Source organism: Vanellus vanellus (assembly GCF_965231255.1).
Source record: "Vanellus vanellus genome assembly, chromosome: 3".
NCBI lineage: Eukaryota > Metazoa > Chordata > Aves > Charadriiformes > Charadriidae > Vanellus > Vanellus vanellus.
The window spans coordinates 90,419,290-90,438,007 of NC_138907.1; the positions used below are offsets into that span (position 1 = coordinate 90,419,290).

General features: G+C 37.6%; 1 protein-coding gene across 1 annotated transcript in view; it reads left to right on the top strand.

Annotated features, from left to right (window-relative positions):
- The window catches only part of ME1 (malic enzyme 1), a 191,418-nt gene that overhangs the window by 143,996 nt on the left and 28,704 nt on the right, over positions 1 to 18,718 (top strand). The window contains exons 7-9 of the mRNA XM_082480516.1: positions 4,838 to 4,947; positions 14,912 to 15,009; positions 16,761 to 16,874. Coding sequence (XP_082336642.1) covers positions 4,838 to 4,947; positions 14,912 to 15,009; positions 16,761 to 16,874 — 322 coding nt within the window. The remainder of the gene's footprint in view (positions 1 to 4,837; positions 4,948 to 14,911; positions 15,010 to 16,760; positions 16,875 to 18,718) is intronic.

Sequence of the window (18,718 nt, forward strand, 5' to 3'; positions counted from 1 at the left end):
GATTTTACTGATCATATGGTTTGAATTCAAAATGATGCCCAAACTTTTATAGCTCCCACTGGATTCTTGAGGGTTTTCCCTGTTTGAGGTTCTTAAGAGCTCCGGGTTGCCAAAATGCTAGTACTGTGTATTTGGGATGGTTAAAGAGCTGTTGCATAAAGATATAATCTGTAGAATGATTTGAAAGATTAACATTGTAGTCACAGAAAATTGAATAAAAATTTATTTATAAATCGGGAAAACTATGCTAAGACTGTCACACAAAATATGTTGTAAATTGGGAGAATTATTGGAAGCAGTATTTTCTGGCAGCCGCACATTATTTAGTGGGATGGTTCTTTTTAAGCCGTTGTCCAGCATTTGCCTCCCATACTTGATGACATATCTGATCTCGCGTGCTTGCCACCACTCTTGTCCACATTTTCTGTCAATAACAGAAAAAGGAAAGATGGCTTTGAACTTCTGTCCACTTGGATCCTGAATCAGACTGCCTGTGTGACTTGGAACAGGAGACTAAGATCCAAGTACACAATAAGACATGGGTGACAAAACGGGATTTACGAGGAGGAACAATGATCTGGATTATCACTTTCTAGGGATGATTTATGTATGTTTAATCAGCTACCGTGGTGACAGATCCCAAACAGGCGGAAGAGAGGAATTCACAGCTACAAAACACTTGCCTACAAGAATCCAGCAGTCCTAGCCAGGCTACTCAAGCCTAGCTGTTGCTATCAGAGAAGTGTTTGCCAGAGCAAGAAAACAGTTAAGAATTCACTAGGGCATTTGTTATGGTTGCATACTGAGGAGGAATATCTCCCAGATTTTAATTTATTTTCTTAGTTTTGGTAGCCTAGGACTAGATATGTCATTTCTTCAAGTGTTCTGGTTAAGATAGTTGATGCCCACTGGATAAGTTCTCTCTTCTGTTTATTTGTACCACCTTTCAATATGAACATGCATGTTAATTATGTGTTTCTCCATTTCCCCAATTATCCCCTATGAACTGCTGGGTCAAGAGTAGTGATAGCTGGAGAAATGTTGTCTCCGTTTTGGGCAAGCAATAAGGCATGATATATTGTATGTGACTCATGTTTGCAGCATTGTAGCCACATACAATATCTGCTTACTCACGTGATTCTATTGTTGGTGACACATTCAAATTAAAAGGATTTTTAGGTTTTATTTTAAATGTGTATGCCTTAAAATTTCAAATAAGAAGATGAAATTCTCCTAAGATATATGATGATCAAGTTTAGCCACTTAGATAAACAGTATAAAAGTTAACACCCTTATTTCACACTAGAACGAAATGTAGTCCACTACTTTTCAAATACGGAGAAATATCTCTTACAGCATTTTCTGTCATGACAGTTCCTTGTAACTTTACCTCCTAATCTTCTTGTCGTGCCTGGAGCTGCTGCCACTCAACTGCAGGCCTTTTGCTTTTAACATGACCCCTGTAACAATCAACCACAACCATTCAATGGTGTTTCGAAATCTGATTATTTTGTTTGTAGCAAATCTCAAGTACTGACTTCTGGACCTGCCTGATCAGTCACTGTGTCATCTGAGGAAACTCAGTGAAGTCGATCTGTGCCATATTTGTATAAAGTATTTATGACAGATGTTAAGATTGTCATGTTTCAGGATGTTTTTTCTTTCCATAATGTTTGAAAGATAATATGAATTACAAGGCACTGTAGTGGTCCACAGTTGCTGGAATTTGAGCGATTTGGAAGGCACAAAAGGATTTGATGACTGCATATGAGGAAACAATAAAGTGTTCAGTTCCCTTCTCACCCAGCAGTTATTTGTCTACCATACCCACCTATGAAGAGGCGCAGTTTCAAACTGAAAATTTGTGATGACAATAGGGCATGAGGTGCAAACAGAGAGGGCACGTTCTGCTTTCATGAGGGTTGATTCAAACAGTTTCCCTTTAGAGTGGAGAAACCACAACCTAAAACCATCCATCAGAGTGTGATAGGGATGGAAGGTTATTGCAGACTGACACAGGAAGAAAAGTGGGACCGAGCTGTTGGCTGTGAACATTGTTTTAGGTTTTGGCTCAACTTTCTGCTGTAAGTGATTGCGATAGTAAGATGTGGATGTCATAGAAGAATTGATGGCTGTTTTGGTATGGTCACTGCTTCCAGAACCGTGTGGCACTTTTGTAGCCAATTCATTATTGCAAGGAGATTTTCTGGAATGCCAGAGATTAACTGTTTTGTATTGTCTCATCTATATATCTCATCTCTTAGTGGTTTTGAGAACAAGAATACTCCAAGCAGAGAAACACTGTGTCATCTTCTTGTCTATCATGGGTACCCAGTGACTGGATTTGATTAGACTTTTTTGAGGACATAGACCTCAAACTTCACAAATCTTATGAGGTACTACTGGTCATGGGCAGCACTGAAGTCTCAGGTTTTTACCTGGGCTTCATGTATAACACTTGCAACAAATAAAAATGCTGCTTAGAAATTTTTCTGCTATAGTACCAAAGTCTCAGAGGCCCAGAATTAGACTGCCTGCATTTTTTCCATTTTAATTAAACAGCCATGATAACGTGCTCAGAGAACTAGTATGAACAGTGTGCCCAGTATGAGATGAGTGGTTTCTACAGGGACACTGATTTAATATAATTCACAAGGAGTTTTGATCTGTGTCTACAAAGGCAATGGGTAAGAAAATGGAGAAAAATCAAATGCAGATGAGAAAATGGAATGTTATATATGGTAAAATAAAGAAACAGACATTGGCTTAATGATATCCAAGAAACACTTCTAACCAAGCTCCAGGATTCCAGAGTGTTAATATCATTAGTTTCATATTATTATCCAACTGTCAGGTCTTGGACCCTTATGGAATCACAGAAATTCATGTCATATACTGAATCGGGTTAAAAATTTAAAGTAATTATTGAAAAGTAGCTCTGGTTTCTTATTTGAACTCAGATTTACTGTACCGAATTACTGACTCGCCAAATTATCTTTTAAACAGTTGCCTGTCATTATGCTGCTGAAGAACTCCAGGTTTTTCCATAAAACCTGAAGATGTATTTATTTTCAGCAGGGATTACCATTCCTGCCAGTGGAATCCCAGTAGTTTTGGCTAATTGTAATATAGCTGTAAATATGTGATTTCCATGGAAATTAATTTAGTCACAGGAATTTTTGTCCTTTTTTTTTTTATATTGATGGATTTGCTTAATGTGGTTCCCAAATACATGTATGGTTTAAAGAAAAACTCAATTAACATTAGAGTAGATTATTTATACTGAAATGCTCAGTATACGTATGCGTTTCTTTTCTGGATGAAGCGGGAACTTCTTGACTGTCTCTCTTGGATTTGTGCTGTTAGCAGGTAAAGAAAAACCTTCTTTAGCTCAAACGGGATGCGCGCTGTTGAGATCTTGCCCTGTTAGACCTTAGTGGTAATAATTTCATAGCAACACCTTAATGCAATATTTTTTAAAAGTTTTAATCAAATGGTTCCTTAGTCTGCGCAAATTGCCATTACGTTTATTTAAGTTTAAAATATTTCTTTTTGAAGAACTTTTTTTGTAATATTATTCCAGGGTGGGATAATTTGTATGTGGTATTTCCAGATCCAAACTCTTACAGACTTTTTAGTACTAGCCCTATATTTTAAACTTTTTGTGTTTTACTTTTTTTTTTCCCATATGAGATTGACAGTATTCAAGTTATGTGGTGTTTTTTTGTTTTTTTTTTTGTTTTTTTTCCCCGGTTGCCAATGTATTCAATCTTTACATAGTTTTTGTCTAGAAATGTTTTTGGTGTTTTCTTTTTTTATTTTTGTGGGCTTTTTTTCTTTTTGTTTTAAGGAAGTGTTTGAAAATGCCATATGGGAATGTTAAGCATCCAGAGACAGTACTATTATGAAATGCATCTAAAGACTTGAAGATGCATAGTAGTAATATTACATTATTTTAACTTATTCTTAACTTCACTAGACTTCAAAAGTTACTTACCCATGCTGTTGAACTGACTTAGTTAGTTATATCAACATCTGGTGCAACTGCATACTATATTTTCAAAATAAAGTATACAGAGATTTCAAAGTACTATAGGAAATGCCCAGTCGAATTGTTTCATTAGCTACAAGGATGAGAAAACATTGAAATGGATGATAACACTGATTCTTAGCATACTGTTTAAGAAATATCTAGTATTGATATCAGAAAATCAGTTTTGACAATCCAGTGAAAGAGCAGATGTAAGAAATGTAGATAAACTCATTTCTGCATATACCCAAAGTTTTAGTTTATGTTAACCAATTGTAACTCGATTCAAATTTACAGCTAACATTTTCCTTCCTTAAAGTGTTCTCACATGTTTATCATTTGCCTAGATTAACTGTGTTTCTGATCAGTACCTCTTTTATAATAAGAGTGGTCAAGCATTGCATTGTGAGTGTTGTCATGCTGCTGACCTGCATAATGTCAATAAAATAAAATCCATGTTCTGAATGTTACCTTTTTACTACGTTATGAGGCCGATTTTTTTTTTTTTTTTTCTCACTAGCAGATTGCTGAGTGAAGACTTCTGTTGAGATGTCTGCAGAGAAATGAAGGCCTTTTCCCCTGATATTTTATTCTTAACTTAGAACTGAGTAAAGAGTATTAGTAGTCTAATTATGCCTTCGAGGTAATTTACATGAATGTAAAGATACAGAATATAGCAGAAACATATTAGTAGATGTATAAATCATATTATACTTGTATTTGAAATCTGACTGCAAATGTTAATAGCTTTTTAATATACAATTGTGTATTATTTTTAATGTAATGCACAATTTTTTGTCTTTCTAGGTATGGCATGAACTGCCTCATTCAATTTGAGGATTTTGCTAATGCTAATGCATTCCGCCTCCTGCATAAGTACCGTAACAAGTATTGCACTTTCAATGATGACATTCAAGGTAACAGACTCTTCTCTTCACTCTTGTGATGCTCACAAGCCAGAAAAATGAGTCTTAACTGATGTACCAGAGGGGAAAAAGATGTATCAGCTTTCCAGTGATATTTGAAGATGTTCAGTACAGGTCATCTTTTGCCTTGGGTTTCCTCAGCACGGCTTTCTCGTGAGCTGTCTTTGCTCTTAACCTTTCCCCTCTCATTTATGCCTTATGCTTTATTTAGATGTTTACTCTTCAGGGCTTTTTTTAGTAGATTAGTGTGTGAATGGCTTTCCCATATAAATTATTAACGTCAGATCTTTGGGCAAATGTCAAAGCTCAAGCCTGGATTGTACTTCCCCCTTTTTTTTTTTTTTTTTTTTTTGTTATGGCAGTGACAACTGTTCCACTGTTCCTCCATGTGACAGAGCTTGCTTGATAAATGTCAAACTCTATTTCAGTTCTTAAACTAGCAACTCAATTAAATATCCTTCTAATTTTCCTTGCAGTCTTGGGGCTGCATTAAAGTTTAGAAGGAAATTATCCCCCTGACATTGCTTTCCCATCTATATTATTTGTAGCAGCTGTCAAAAGGAAAAGATCTAGGATGGAAAACGTCAGCAAGGGGAATTGCACCAGTGCTCAATCTAGACAGGCATCTTGTCCCTTCCCTCCCGAGAAGACAGACAAGCAGGGCTGAAGTGGTGGATGCTGCTGCTTGGGTTGCCTTTTTTCCTGTCAGGAAAAGAGCACTGGAAAATAACTTTCTGTAGGGCAGTTAAGTGCGCTGGCTCCCATCCTAGCAAGGAGGCTGAAGTCAGATGAACCGCTGGAGAGAGGGATCCAAGGAGGGCCCTGCACACCCAGCTGCCTCTTACTCCCTGATGTTTCCTTGGGTAGATGGAGGTCCTCAGCAGTGACCGGATCAAAAATGGGAGTTTCACCGTCTTCATTTTTAATAGTTTGCAGTGACACTTTAAGCCAAGCATTCGGAGCTTAAGTTTTCCAGAAGTCATTCTTGAGCCATTCTAGGTCTTATTTCAGGGACTCAACACATGGTGGTGGTTTCAAAGAGCCCTTGTCTTTCTGATGTTTGGGATTTGGCGAGCCACATGAACTGTGTTTCTGTTACAAGCCTGGCAGAGTTTTACTCCTGCATCTGAAACAGATTATGGAAGACAAACTCCCAGATGGGAAATAAACTAATTATAAAATTTCATTTGTCTTTGTAAGAAGCATGGTGCTTCTTACCCTTCAGGGTCTGAGTGTAGCCATGGCTACGACAGTCCAATATAGCAGACCAAACAGCATCTAGAAATTTCCCTAGTTGTTTAGAGACCCAGGTCCCACAGGAAATTCTCTTTCCTTGCAGGATGAAGGTCCTTTCCCGAAATCAGAAAGAGACTCAACTAGAATGTAGTTTCAAAGAAATGGAAGGGAAGCTTTTCAGCAAAAGTGTACCAGATATGGATAAACTAAGCGGAGAAAGTCTTCTGTGTCTCTAGATGCATTTTAAAACCTCTGTGTTCTCTCTCATGCACCTTGGAAAGAAGTGTCTTCACGTTCAAAACTGTCGGAAGGATCTGTTTGGCTTTTGGCTGAGCTGCTGTAGCAGCTATTGGTCTTTCTTAGAAGTGCAGCTACTTGCGGTCTTTTAATTTGTTCAGTTTCTGCAATCTAATTTGTGTTTGTGAGTCTTTTGATATTTTCATAAATGATGTCTGGGACTTTTGGGTGATCTCCATCCTGTTATAGCTTCCAAGAGGTGATGCATTTAGTCTGCTCTGATCTGTCGTTTGTCATCATATCCCCATGAATACCTTCAGTATCTTATTTTTGTAGGATGTTGTCTTCCCCTCTGAGGTGGCAGTGGAGCAACAGCCCAAATATAGATCCAGTGATCTTTTCTCCCTCTTTCTATTCCAGCTTCATAAACCCTAAGGATATTTCACCTGACAACTTTGATGAGGATAGATGGCACTAACTTCTTTAGCAATCCTTAGAGATTTTCAGTTTCTAAATGGCAGGATTTTTTTTCCAGGGTACTTGAAAGAGTGGCCTTCTTTGTATGTGAGCTATATTTTCTACTCCTAGAGCAGTAAAGCTGACAAGTAAGGTCAGGCCAATAAAACCAACCAAACAAACATTGCATCTGATTTGCCATCATCTTCTGAAGATAGTGCTTACATGATATTTTAAACATAGTCCAAATATTTGTCAAGCCAAAGCTATTTTAATGATAGAAAGAAATGTTTAGTATGTTCATGAAAGGGCTTGAGGCTTTTCTCACTGCCGTAGGATATCCATACAAAGGATTTCTGGATATCTTAGTGATGCAATGAGGACCTTTAAGTATTTCAAATCTAAAAAAAATTAATATATGATCCTGACTCCTGCCAGACACTATAAAAGATAAAGGAAATATGGCAAGCTGAATACCCATGTGCAAGTAGTAACTTGGACAAATGCAGTTGCCTTCTGTTAGCTTGCAGCTATTTGCAGGGTGTCAGCATGCCCCTAACTGACGCCATTGCAGAACATTTGGAAAAAAGTGTCTGCCAAAACACTGATCTTATAAAACCACTAAAGATTGGCCATTAATGGTCACCTATAGATACATTTAAGAACTTCTGGAAACAGTTTGTCTCCATCCCTGCTACAGCACAGGCACATATTTGACTTTGGAAAAAGCTTTTTAACTTTTTCTGTGTCCCCTCTCTGTACTCAAGGAATTGGGAACAAGGGCAAACAGGATTCTGACCAACTGCTATAAATCTATATTGGAGTAATAAAATTGCTCTTATTTTATCATTCTAGAAAGCATCTTGGGTTTTGGATGGGTGATGAATTTTTTCCCTTTGCAATTATAATAATTTCCTTGTATTTTAAAAATATTTTTTTACAAATACAATAGCAATAATGTTGCTTTAGGGAAAAAATATTCACTTTTTTCCTTGTATTCTTGTTTGGTTTTATTCTGACCACAAATCAGCTTGCTTCTTTTTTTTTTTTCCTTTCTGAAACATATAGAATATGATTTTTGGAAATGAAAATTGGCGAAAGCCTTGGGTTCAAAACAAGTACTTTTATCTGGTTCTCTCTAACTATTAGAGAGCATTTTCCAAAATTGGGGTTTCCTTGATCATAGTTTCCTCTATTGAAGAAATGTTAATTAATATTGTAATGTCAAGCTTCACAACTTTTAGAAACACCTGAATTAGATCAGGTTGCTAGCTTTGCTCATCTCCAATATATTTAGGAAGGATTTCATATTTAAGATATGAGATGTGGGGTTTTTGTCTCCAACCCCTGCCTGGGAATGGACCAATGCCAGAAGAAGAAGTGGGGCTTGTGTTGCCAAACAAAGCTGTTTATCAGGGTGAAAGATGTTCTCTGCTTGATCACCCCTGGAAGGAGGCAAGGTTGGGATTCATGATTTAGGAGGCTGAAAATCCCCTTGGAGAAACCAACCTGTTCCCTTCCCTACTGCGGGGATGTTGAACAAATCTCTTAAAATTGGCTAAAGAAGTAGTCCTAGGTACAAGTGCAGGATTACGGTGTCTGAAACCTCGCTCTCGGGTAGGATCCGCTCGGACCATACCCGCCTGCCCCTCATCGAAGCCAGTTGGGGCAGAGCAGGGTGCCGTAGCACTCCCTTTCCACACCTGTCTTGATTTTGCTGCATCTGTTGAAAGAGTTTGTCTATGCAGTATGATACTGGTTTTATTCTAGTGTTATAGCTCTCTTTCACTGTGCGTGCAGTTGCAATGCTTTCCCCCATTATGGACACAGAGCCTCTATTTTATGCCAACAAAAATATTTACATGGAGAGATTGCACTGGATGGGAATTAACTTCAGTATCCATCATGACCTTAGATGTCATTCGTTTTTAACAGCTGTGCTGTTTAATTGCATCAAAATTTTATGAAAAGAAACAGACCTAAAATAAAGATGTAGAGCACATATAATTTAAGATTATTATTCCATCTCACATGTGTGGTTTGGTTTACAATATAGGCTAAATGTTCAGCAGACTGCCATTTGAATAATTAGGAAAATTATACCTGGAAGTTATGTTATGACCAATTTAACTTAAGTCAGTGCAGTTCTCAGAAATCGAAATTTCTCTGTCACAAGCATTCTCCTTTTTAAGATTTAATTCTTTTTAACACTAACACCAGAAATGATGCATTTGGTACCTGGAAATTCCAGTTCTTGAAGTCAAACTTTGAAGAGGGTTTGGGGTTTAGTTGTTGTGGTTGTGATGAGCATGGGGCTTCCAATTCATTCTTTGACCAAGAATTTGAAAAATGTGAAGTTGAATGACATGTAATAGCTTATATGTTGATATTATGTATCTCAAATTCTGATATTATGTTCAAACTGTAGAAAACCTCCTTCATAATATGAAGTGACGTTTTCTTCCAGGTGAAACAGGCATTTGGATTTTTTAAATAAAATAATAAAAAAAAAGGCTATTTAGATATATACTGTAGGGTTATGTGAAGTGTAGTTTTCTTTCAGTGTATTCAGGATATCACCTCTCCGTTACTCAGTGGTAAATTCACATTGAAGTCACTATACTTTTAAGTAAATTCCCTCTGCAGTTTTTGTATACTTTTCCATGTGTATGGACAAGTATTCTTCTGCTTCGTTTTTTGCTCATTATGGGTTGAAAAACGAAATCCATTCTCACCAGGTTCATGGACAATAGGCTCCAGGTAGCCCTGCTTGAGCAGGGGGGTTGCACCAGATGACCTCCCAGCCTCAGCCTCCCCGTGCTTCTCGGACTCCGTATCCCTTTTCAAGTCTACCAAACAGTTGCTCTTTTACAAAGGTTCTGTTTCTCCTTCACTATACCCTTTCCCCCTCTTCGCACAGCCCACCTGCCGCAGCTGCAGAGCAGGGCAGTGCGTGTACAAAGCTTTGAAAAGCTACTCCATGGCAAAGAGAAGGAGCTCCCACCTCTTCAGAGAAGGTCCCTTTGGACTACCCACAGCCATAGCATTTGCCTAACTAGCAACTGAGATGACACCTTTCAGATAGGATCTTTACTCTCACCTTTTTTCCCCAGTAAGTGTAGGAGAGCGACAATGGATTTATTTTTTCCCTGGCACTCTATACAGTGTTATTTGGAAGACTAGCTGTGTGTTAACATGTGATTTCTATTATGCTGTGTATTCAGAAATATGAATTTTACTTTTACCACTTCCTAATCTTTTAGTCCAGAATGAATAGCTCAGATTTTAGAATGTGCTGCAGAAATTCCTCCCTTCTTCTTGTTTGCTAGCTTTTTAAGATGGGGTAGAGAAAATTATATAAAGGAACTACTGATACTTGATTAAAAGTTTTATTTTTTGAAACTTTAAATAATGGACAAATCCTTCAGTGCTGTAAGCCATTTCTTGCTAATTTAAATTGAACTACATCCAATAAGATCTAATGTCTCATTCCACATGTTTGGGAGCTTTTTTCCCCCATTTTTTTTCTTTAATGTTGCATCTGCTGAAAGAAGACTGCTCCAAAGCATTTATAATGTGCAAACCCCAAAAGGTCATGCTCTCTAGGATTTCCTTTGACATATTCATACTTAGTCGTACAGTTACAGTAAAAAGTAAAAAGAATCTTGGACAGAAAACAAAGACTTGATAAAGGATAGTGTACTTTGAAATTTCACATCTACCATATTTTTATAAGGTATGACTCACCTTCCTAGAAAACTATAATGAAGTGTTTTCTGTCACAGCAGCTGACACTGCTTTAGAAAAACGTCCTTTGTTGAACTTGCTTTGGTTATTCTTCTAGAAATTTTGGGAAGATAGAATCCGTTTTCAAAATGCTATCTGTGAACAATGTCTATCTCATTCTGCATACAAGGGTTTTATCCTGTGGTCTGTGGGAGAGAGAGGCAAAGCCATTTCTCTCCTTCCTATAGCGATGACAGTCGGAAAAGCAGCGAAATTTTGTTTCTGCTTCATAATGTCAGTGAGAAGTGGTTAGGCTTTGGCAGATGGATGTGAATTGCATTTTGATTCTTTTCAAAAACTCAAGTCAGTATTCAGGGTGAAATTTAAGGTCATGCCGTTAGTCAGAGCAGTTCCGGTTAAACAGATCTGCTATTCACGCTGACGGTCTCCCCCTTTCAATAGGAAGGAATAAGGGAAGCCGCTGATGAGGAGTGATGACAGCCACTGCCAGCAGCAGTGATAGTGGGTTCAGTAATCTAATAAGCTGGGTTATTATGCTTTTTAGAGTCAAATGGCTGAATAAAACTGATGTGGAGTACTTTTAAAATACCATTTTTAGAGCAGTTCTTCTGTGCAAATCATGATTCATGAGAAGTGCAATATTTAAGCCTTTCTATATTGCTATTATAACCTTTGTTCTGAATTACTCTCATAATGAACATACAGGTAATGATAAGTGACATCCCGTGTAAATAATCAATACAAAATGTTATTGACATTCAATGTAGCATTTTATTCCTGTCTCATTTCTCTCTTCTTTTTCCTTAAAACAAAAGATGGTATTGTAATAGAGTTTGTAAAAGTATCTCAACTGGTCATACATAATCCCAGTCCATTTTTCTGGCTAACAAACTTAGCAGTGGCACCTCAGCCATGAAGATAAGCAGGATCCCAGCATTCTCATCTGTTATAAATTTACGGTGTTTCATTTTGTCTCCGTCACCAGAAAGCAGCTTTCCTGACTGACCGAGAAGTCCTCAGATGAAGGCAGGGAGCTGGGGTGGCCACAACTTCTGGCATCAGGGGCTGGAAACAGGACCTTACAGTGCTCCAGCTCAGCTTTCCTTTTCAGGAGACCGGATCAATGGTTTTAGGAATAAGCCATGTTATGTAGGCTTCCTCCTCCTCCTCCCCCGCAAGCACAGCTGCGTAATATAAAATAGAAGAAAGAATTTGGCATCCAACAAGAGGACAGGATTTTTTTTTATTGCCGGTTATGAGGATTGTTTGGTAGGGTACCAAGGGAAACTGAGAGCGTGGTCTGACTTCTCTCTTTTGCCATTTTTGGTCTTTGCCAATTTGGCACTCACCAGAGGAAGACTTAATTTCAGCTGGGAAAGAAACAAGCTAGCTCTTGGATACTGTGGGGTGGAAGTGTCTCAGCCTGACAGTTATTGTTCCCAACGTTGTGCCTCAGAGGAACCGTTTTTTAAATTTTTTTTTTTTATTTAAAACTGAGGGAGAAGAGAGCAAATGATCTCAGCTCTCAGAACAAGTCAATAAAATGACTAAATAACTAAAAATGACAAATTTGTATGGTCTAAACATTAAGACAGCTGAGAACAAGGTGTCCTGTAGTTCTCATGATTGAAGGGAAAAGTCATAAAAGCACGTAACAAATTTTTAGTTCTAAAGACACATGTTTTTGAACTGTTCAGGTGGTTTTACTTCAAAAAGTGACTTTCTAAGGCACTTTCTAACTTTAAAATGTGTTCTTAAGTTTTACTAAGGGTTACCTTTTATTTTTGAAAAAGTAACCATACATGAAACTCAGATGATCCTACCTATAAACCAAAGATTCAAACCCAACCTTCGACAGCTAAATGATGTCTTTTAAGGAGAGGTTTACCCAGTATCAGGCTTCTTACTCCTTCTGTTCTTTTAGTTCCTTAGATACATATATTTGAAACTTAATGGTCTGTGTGCCTGCAATATAAATACCTGTTTTGAGCATCTCATTGAGTTTAATGTCAAGATAGCTGCTATCTCAGCTTTAAATTTTGCCTTGCTTATGAGAAAATAGACGTGTGATTCGCAAAAGTACATCCTTCAGGGGAGCTGCACATTGAGGGCAAATGTCCAATGTGCAGATTCCGGGCCAAGTGCTTTTGGAAGGCTGGTCATACCTATTTCGCACATTTTCTGTAGGAAAAATCCATAGCAATGCGAATTCTCCCCTCAAAAGCAACCAGGTGCCTTGTAGACAATTGCAATTAGGGTTGTGGTGATCAGGGACTGAATTGCAGAAGCCAGCAGATCTCCTCCTTACAAGTTTTTGCAGGCTTCTCAAAATCATTTATGGCCTCATCTTTGGTTTCTTTGAGTCAGTCAATGGCAGCTGCTGTCTGGAGAAGGAAGAATTCAGTTCTTATTCCCAGAACTGAACAGGGGGAATATCTCAGGGCCTGTAGTTCAGCTGTCTCCCTGTGGTTCAGCTCTCTCTGAATCAGATAGGCATCATAAATCTTCAAAGACTGTTGAAACCCATTTTTCCACTTTCAATACCTAATCGTTAGTGGCTGATACAGCTTTTTCGGTCCTGATGAAATCAATGCTGTCTGCTATCTGTTCTTCAGAATCTCCTCTAAAAAGACACATTGAACACAACTTTTCTGCTGGCATCGTCTACATCACTACCATATCCCTGTCCACAGGATATCTTCGTGGGTTCTGTGAACGTATTGAAAACTGATGCACTTTCTCAGTTTTTTTCCCTGGTATTTAATGGATCCAAGTTCCTTGCAGGAATAAGGAGTCTGGCTGTCTTTTTTTGTCCACCTTGTGCTTGGGCTTTAGTGACGATGATAATTTGTGAAAAATAGAAGCTTGTTACCTGAAGTCAGTAATCCATGAAAGAAGACCTTCCCCCTCCTTTGGCTTTGTTGGGGAGGAGGAGTAACTGGTCTTTGCATCAGAAGAGACAGGTATCAGGTCCTGGTGACTAAATACAACTTTTTTCATCATGACAGAAGCCAACAGCTAGACTCAGCAGTGCTAACGATTCAGCTGCAGTGTTGTGTATAGATTTGGGTGCTGCAATTCAAAAAAGATAAGAAACAAATGGATGAAGTTGAGGGGAGAGAAATGAGTGCTAAGTGTTTTAGGAAACATAACTTTCTGAAAAAGCGGAAGAATTGGGTTTATTCCACATAAGAAAACCAGGTTGGGACACCATTCATCTAATATAATACACGTCTTGTTGCAAAGAGAAAAGAACAGGTTTTCCAGTGGTAGATAAGACAAGAGGCCAAAACAGAAGAAGAAGGAACATTTAGATTTGAAATTTTCAACAAAAAGTCTATTGAAGCACTGGAATAGCTTGCTGAGGAGATCATAGCAGTATTCGAAAGACAATGTTAGGAACAAGTTAGACAAAGATCTGTCAGAAATCAGAGGTATGGTTGATCCTGCCATTGTGAACAGGATTGGGTTAGTTGCCTGCTTGAGATCCCTTTATTGCCCTACTTTTTATTAATAGGTGTTTCTCATGATGAGGACCAAAATCTTTCCATTCACAGGCAGGTGTCTCATTCTTTGTGGTTCTGATATGGAGAAGAAAGGCCTCTACAGGCTAAATCATAAAACTGGTAACCTTTTTCCCTGTTTGGCATAACTCAAAGACAGATTTAAAAGGTCCTTCCGATGTTTTAGATGGTAGTAAGCTGGAACCCCTTTCACAGTGGACTGGAGTCCTGAGGGCTTTCAGATGCAGTAGGATAGTTGGTGTCTTAAATAAGCTGGCCTTACTCTTTCAGCTAGCTTAGCTTCTCTGTAAACGTTCACAGTTTGCTCTTCTACTCTGACAACCTCCCCTTGAGAAATAAAGTTTTCTTTTAGTCTTGTATTTTACTGTATTTGAAGTATATCTATTTGAAGAACAATACCAGTATCTTGATTTTCAGCATCTGGATCCTTCAAAATATTTCTGTCTGGGCTCTCACACCCTTTCCTTCTGAAAAAGGTCATAACCAAAATATTTTGTAATATTTCGAATGCCCCAGCCATTATGCCCATCCAGTAAAATCAATCAATCATATTTTATTTAATGTTACTCTGAAGATATTCCCACTTACATTTCACTTCCATAAGAATAAAGTAGAGCAAACTCCAGTTCCACTGAACTTTTTGTTACATCAAGTACTTTTATTTTTTAGCTGAAAGGTGCCGTGGAATTATTTAAAATTTAATGCTTTGTAATTATTTCCAGAATAACCAAATATATTCACTTTTATTATTTTAGGAACTGCATCTGTGGCTGTTGCAGGTCTTCTTGCAGCTCTGCGTATCACCAAGAACAGGTTATCAGATCACACAGTGTTGTTCCAGGGAGCTGGAGAGGTTTGTATTTTTATAAATCAGAAAAAATTGTACTGTGAAGATTTTTCTTAGTATTTAATCAAGGTATATGTATCCAGTTAACAAGAACATTACATGGGTAGAATGATCAGTAACACCTAATGAAAGTTCTTCATTCAAACGTAAACTTACAGAAAAATCTCTGAACGTGTGGTTAAGCCTCATATTTTTCATAAGACATTCTGCGGAGTTCTGTTCTCTTTCTAAAATGTCAGGATTTAGCCCTTCAGCTGTAAATTATTGAACCGCTCTCAATATAAATGAACAAAACTTTTGGGAAAGATGAGGAAATATATTAGGCCACCAAAGAGAAATGAAAAAAAATGTATTTACCAGAGTCAGTGTTATTTAGTAAGAAACAGTGCCCATTTGATTTTTCCTGTTATTAAATACAGTTTTTCAGTATTCTGCATGTCAAGATCATCCATTTATGAAGATTTTTATGCACATTATTTTTTATACTTATTTGTCAATATAAATTTCTAAGCCACTGACACGCAGAGAAGGTTGTAGTTATCTACACTGTTGCTAGCTGTCATCTCTTGTATGAAGTCTACAATCCCATGCAAGCTTCTCAAAAATATTATTCATGGTCATCAAACCCCCCTATAGGTGCAATATACTAATCCAGCTTTGTGTAGTCCAGATATCTTTAATTTGGTTCGATATCTGATGCTACTAAGATCAGGTCTGTAGTTTTGAGGATGACTTGCATCCATGTCGATGCCTTTGCACAGCAAGACAGTCCGTCTGTCTGAAGTTTCTTCCTCTGGTTTTGCTCCATCTTCAACAGACAGATGAATCCATGGTCTAATGTTTATTTTTTTTGTTAGTATTGTCAGTGTGCCTGTTGCTGCAAAGAGGTAATGGTAGATACCACCCCTGCTGTGGGAGCTCATTCCTAATAAAACTACTTATTTCTTAACTAAAAAAGGAGAATCTCACTTGATTCTCAGGCAAACTGAATGATAAAGAAGAAAAAACAGAACCAACCCCATAAGTATGTATATGAGTTGGTAATCAGAAATATTGAATCTGTTGGCTCATTTTGTTGCCTGTTTTTCAATCTGTACCTGTATGACATTTGATCTGTTGGATGAAATATTATAAAATCCAGTAAGAATGATACATGTTTCAACAAAATATTGATAAGTGAATTTTTCTCGCCCCTGCTTTCACTGGGAGCACAGCCAAGTCTAGAGTTACAAAACATGAATAGTAGGTAAAAGGAGACTTATGTTCTTGATGGACATTTTAAAAAAAGATAAGAGCAAAAAGTCTTTTAGGACTGCATTTTACTTTCTGGCATGCAGTGTGTGGTTTCCTTTGGTTTAAATTACAAAAAAAAAAATATATCTGATGAACAGAATAAAATTTTGGAGAAGAAAAAATATTCAATGTCTTCTGAGATGATTATGCGGAATAAATGTTAGTTTAAACATTTTTCATTAAACATTTATTATACTATCCATGCTGTAAATGCCATCTTAAGATTTATCTATACTGTGATTTATCTATACAATTTATCTATACTATTTATCTACATTATGGTTTCTCATTACCAAATGGTAGCAAGAATTCATAAGTGTTTACTTGACGGAAAAATAATGATTCAGTTTCTTAATTTTATTTAACAATAAAACTTACCTAAAATAGTAGGTAGTGGAAACAAGTGAGCAGGAGATTTCTTTCATTTCTAGTTTCATATACTACTTTTCTTCTCTTTCCTTCAGGCTGCACTGGGAATAGCAAACCTAATTGTTATGGCTATGGAAAAAGAAGGGGTACCTAAAGATGTAGCTATCAAAAGGATATGGATGGTTGACTCAAAGGGATTAATAGTAAAGGTAATACAATTTTCTCAGTCCTTTAAATATCGTGTTAGTTATTTGTTGTCTGTAGAGAAAGGTAAAAACATATTATTTGTGAAAGCAGCTACAGTAATTTACATCTCTTGACAAAGCAAGCTTTTTCTTTTCTAAAGTGTATTAAATGAATGACAGAGTCCCATGTTACTTCAGGGGGGCATGATTATACTTGGAGTTCCTGCTCTATTTCTATTAAAGATGAGCACATAATGAAAAGAATTTTTCAGCAGTTCATTAAAAAACATGTAAGGAAAGAAATGTTCAACTTGTGGGTTTAATATTTCCCATGTTAATGCGACTATTATGCACAAAGACGTATAGATACGTTATTAGGGTAGCATTCAAGTAGTTTTTTAAAAGGAGAGAAAATGTTTTTGAAGAGAATATTTTCCTGGTGTTGCAAGCATGTCATCCTTCTGCAAGAACTGAGATATATGGCATCAAATAGCTTCTATGCACAGCAATATAGCTCATGTTGCAGATGTTGTGGTCTGCAGTGCTATCAACACTGGTCAGAATTTGAAGCTGCTGAGAGACTTCATCAGTCACCCTTACCTCATTCCTTCCACGTGCCAAAATAAAGAAACATATGAATTCCATGTGCCAGAATAAAGAAACTGGTATGTTTTAAAAGGTGGTTATGTATTCAATAGTTTGTGAGCTACTTTAAAGAAATGGATGAGAGGCTGGTTGGCTTTGCTTTTTCACCTTGCCTGTTGGTCAGTAGTGTTTATGGTCATCTTTGTTGGTACTGCACTCTTGCGCAGTGTTCTTTAGCTGTCCAATATTTAGGATCTTTTGTAGTTCACATTCCTTTGCATCAGGAGCATGCATTCTGCGGTCAGTATCTGTGTTGGTTTATTGAACAGCATTGCAGCGCCTTTCACTCATACTTTTAAAGGGAAAACAGTAGGATTGTTGACATTGAGATGGAAGAGTGTTACTAAGGTCATCTTGGACATCTCTTGCCAGATGGCACAAAAGTAGCTTGATCAGGTATAGAAGAGTGCTAGTATTTGCTATTATCTAAGACACGGATTTTTTTTTTTTCTGGTGTTCTTTTCTTTCTTTGTTTTAATGAGTGTTTTTAGTCCTTTTGGTTTTCATCTAATAATCTTAAAATGCATTTACATCCAAACACAGATGGCTGAAGGCCTGTTCATCTTCTGTGGCTGTTGAAACCTAGAGGTTGCCTGAGAAGTATGGTGTGTTGCACAATTTTCTCCACCATAGAGACGGGGATTATCAAATAATACAATTGAACTAAAATCACCTCCTGGTGGTATTAAGGAAACAAACTGACAGGGGTAAAAGTATCGGAACTTTACAGTCCTAAAGCAGTAAAAGAGGTCTCAGCTGCATGTCTGTCCAGCCAAGGTGGTTAACCAGCCTTTCTTCTCTCCTGCTCATTTCCTCTTCCAGCTTCTTTTACACCTCTCGCTGCTAATTTGCTAGTCAGCCGAGAAGCTGGGTTGTTGCTCTTGGTACGCAGTGACTAATTCCTTTCGCAGTTTCTAAATTTTTAGTGACTCAGTGACTGTATTCTTTCCTCACCACCTTCTAGCTTTAGCGCTCTCAAGCGATGCCAAAACCAATCAGCGTCTCACACAGCCTCTAAGTTCGTTTCCTCTGCTCATTCTTCTTGGTAGGGCTTTAATTTGGATTTTGTCCAAAAAGCAGTCCACTGAATTTCATGTCCTGCCTAGAGTATATTTGTGAACTATTCATGATAGCCAGACATAACAGCTGTCTGAGATAGATTAGGGCTGAATTTGTGGCTAGATGTTGATGTAAGCAGCGGGAGAGGACAGTGTGCATTTCAG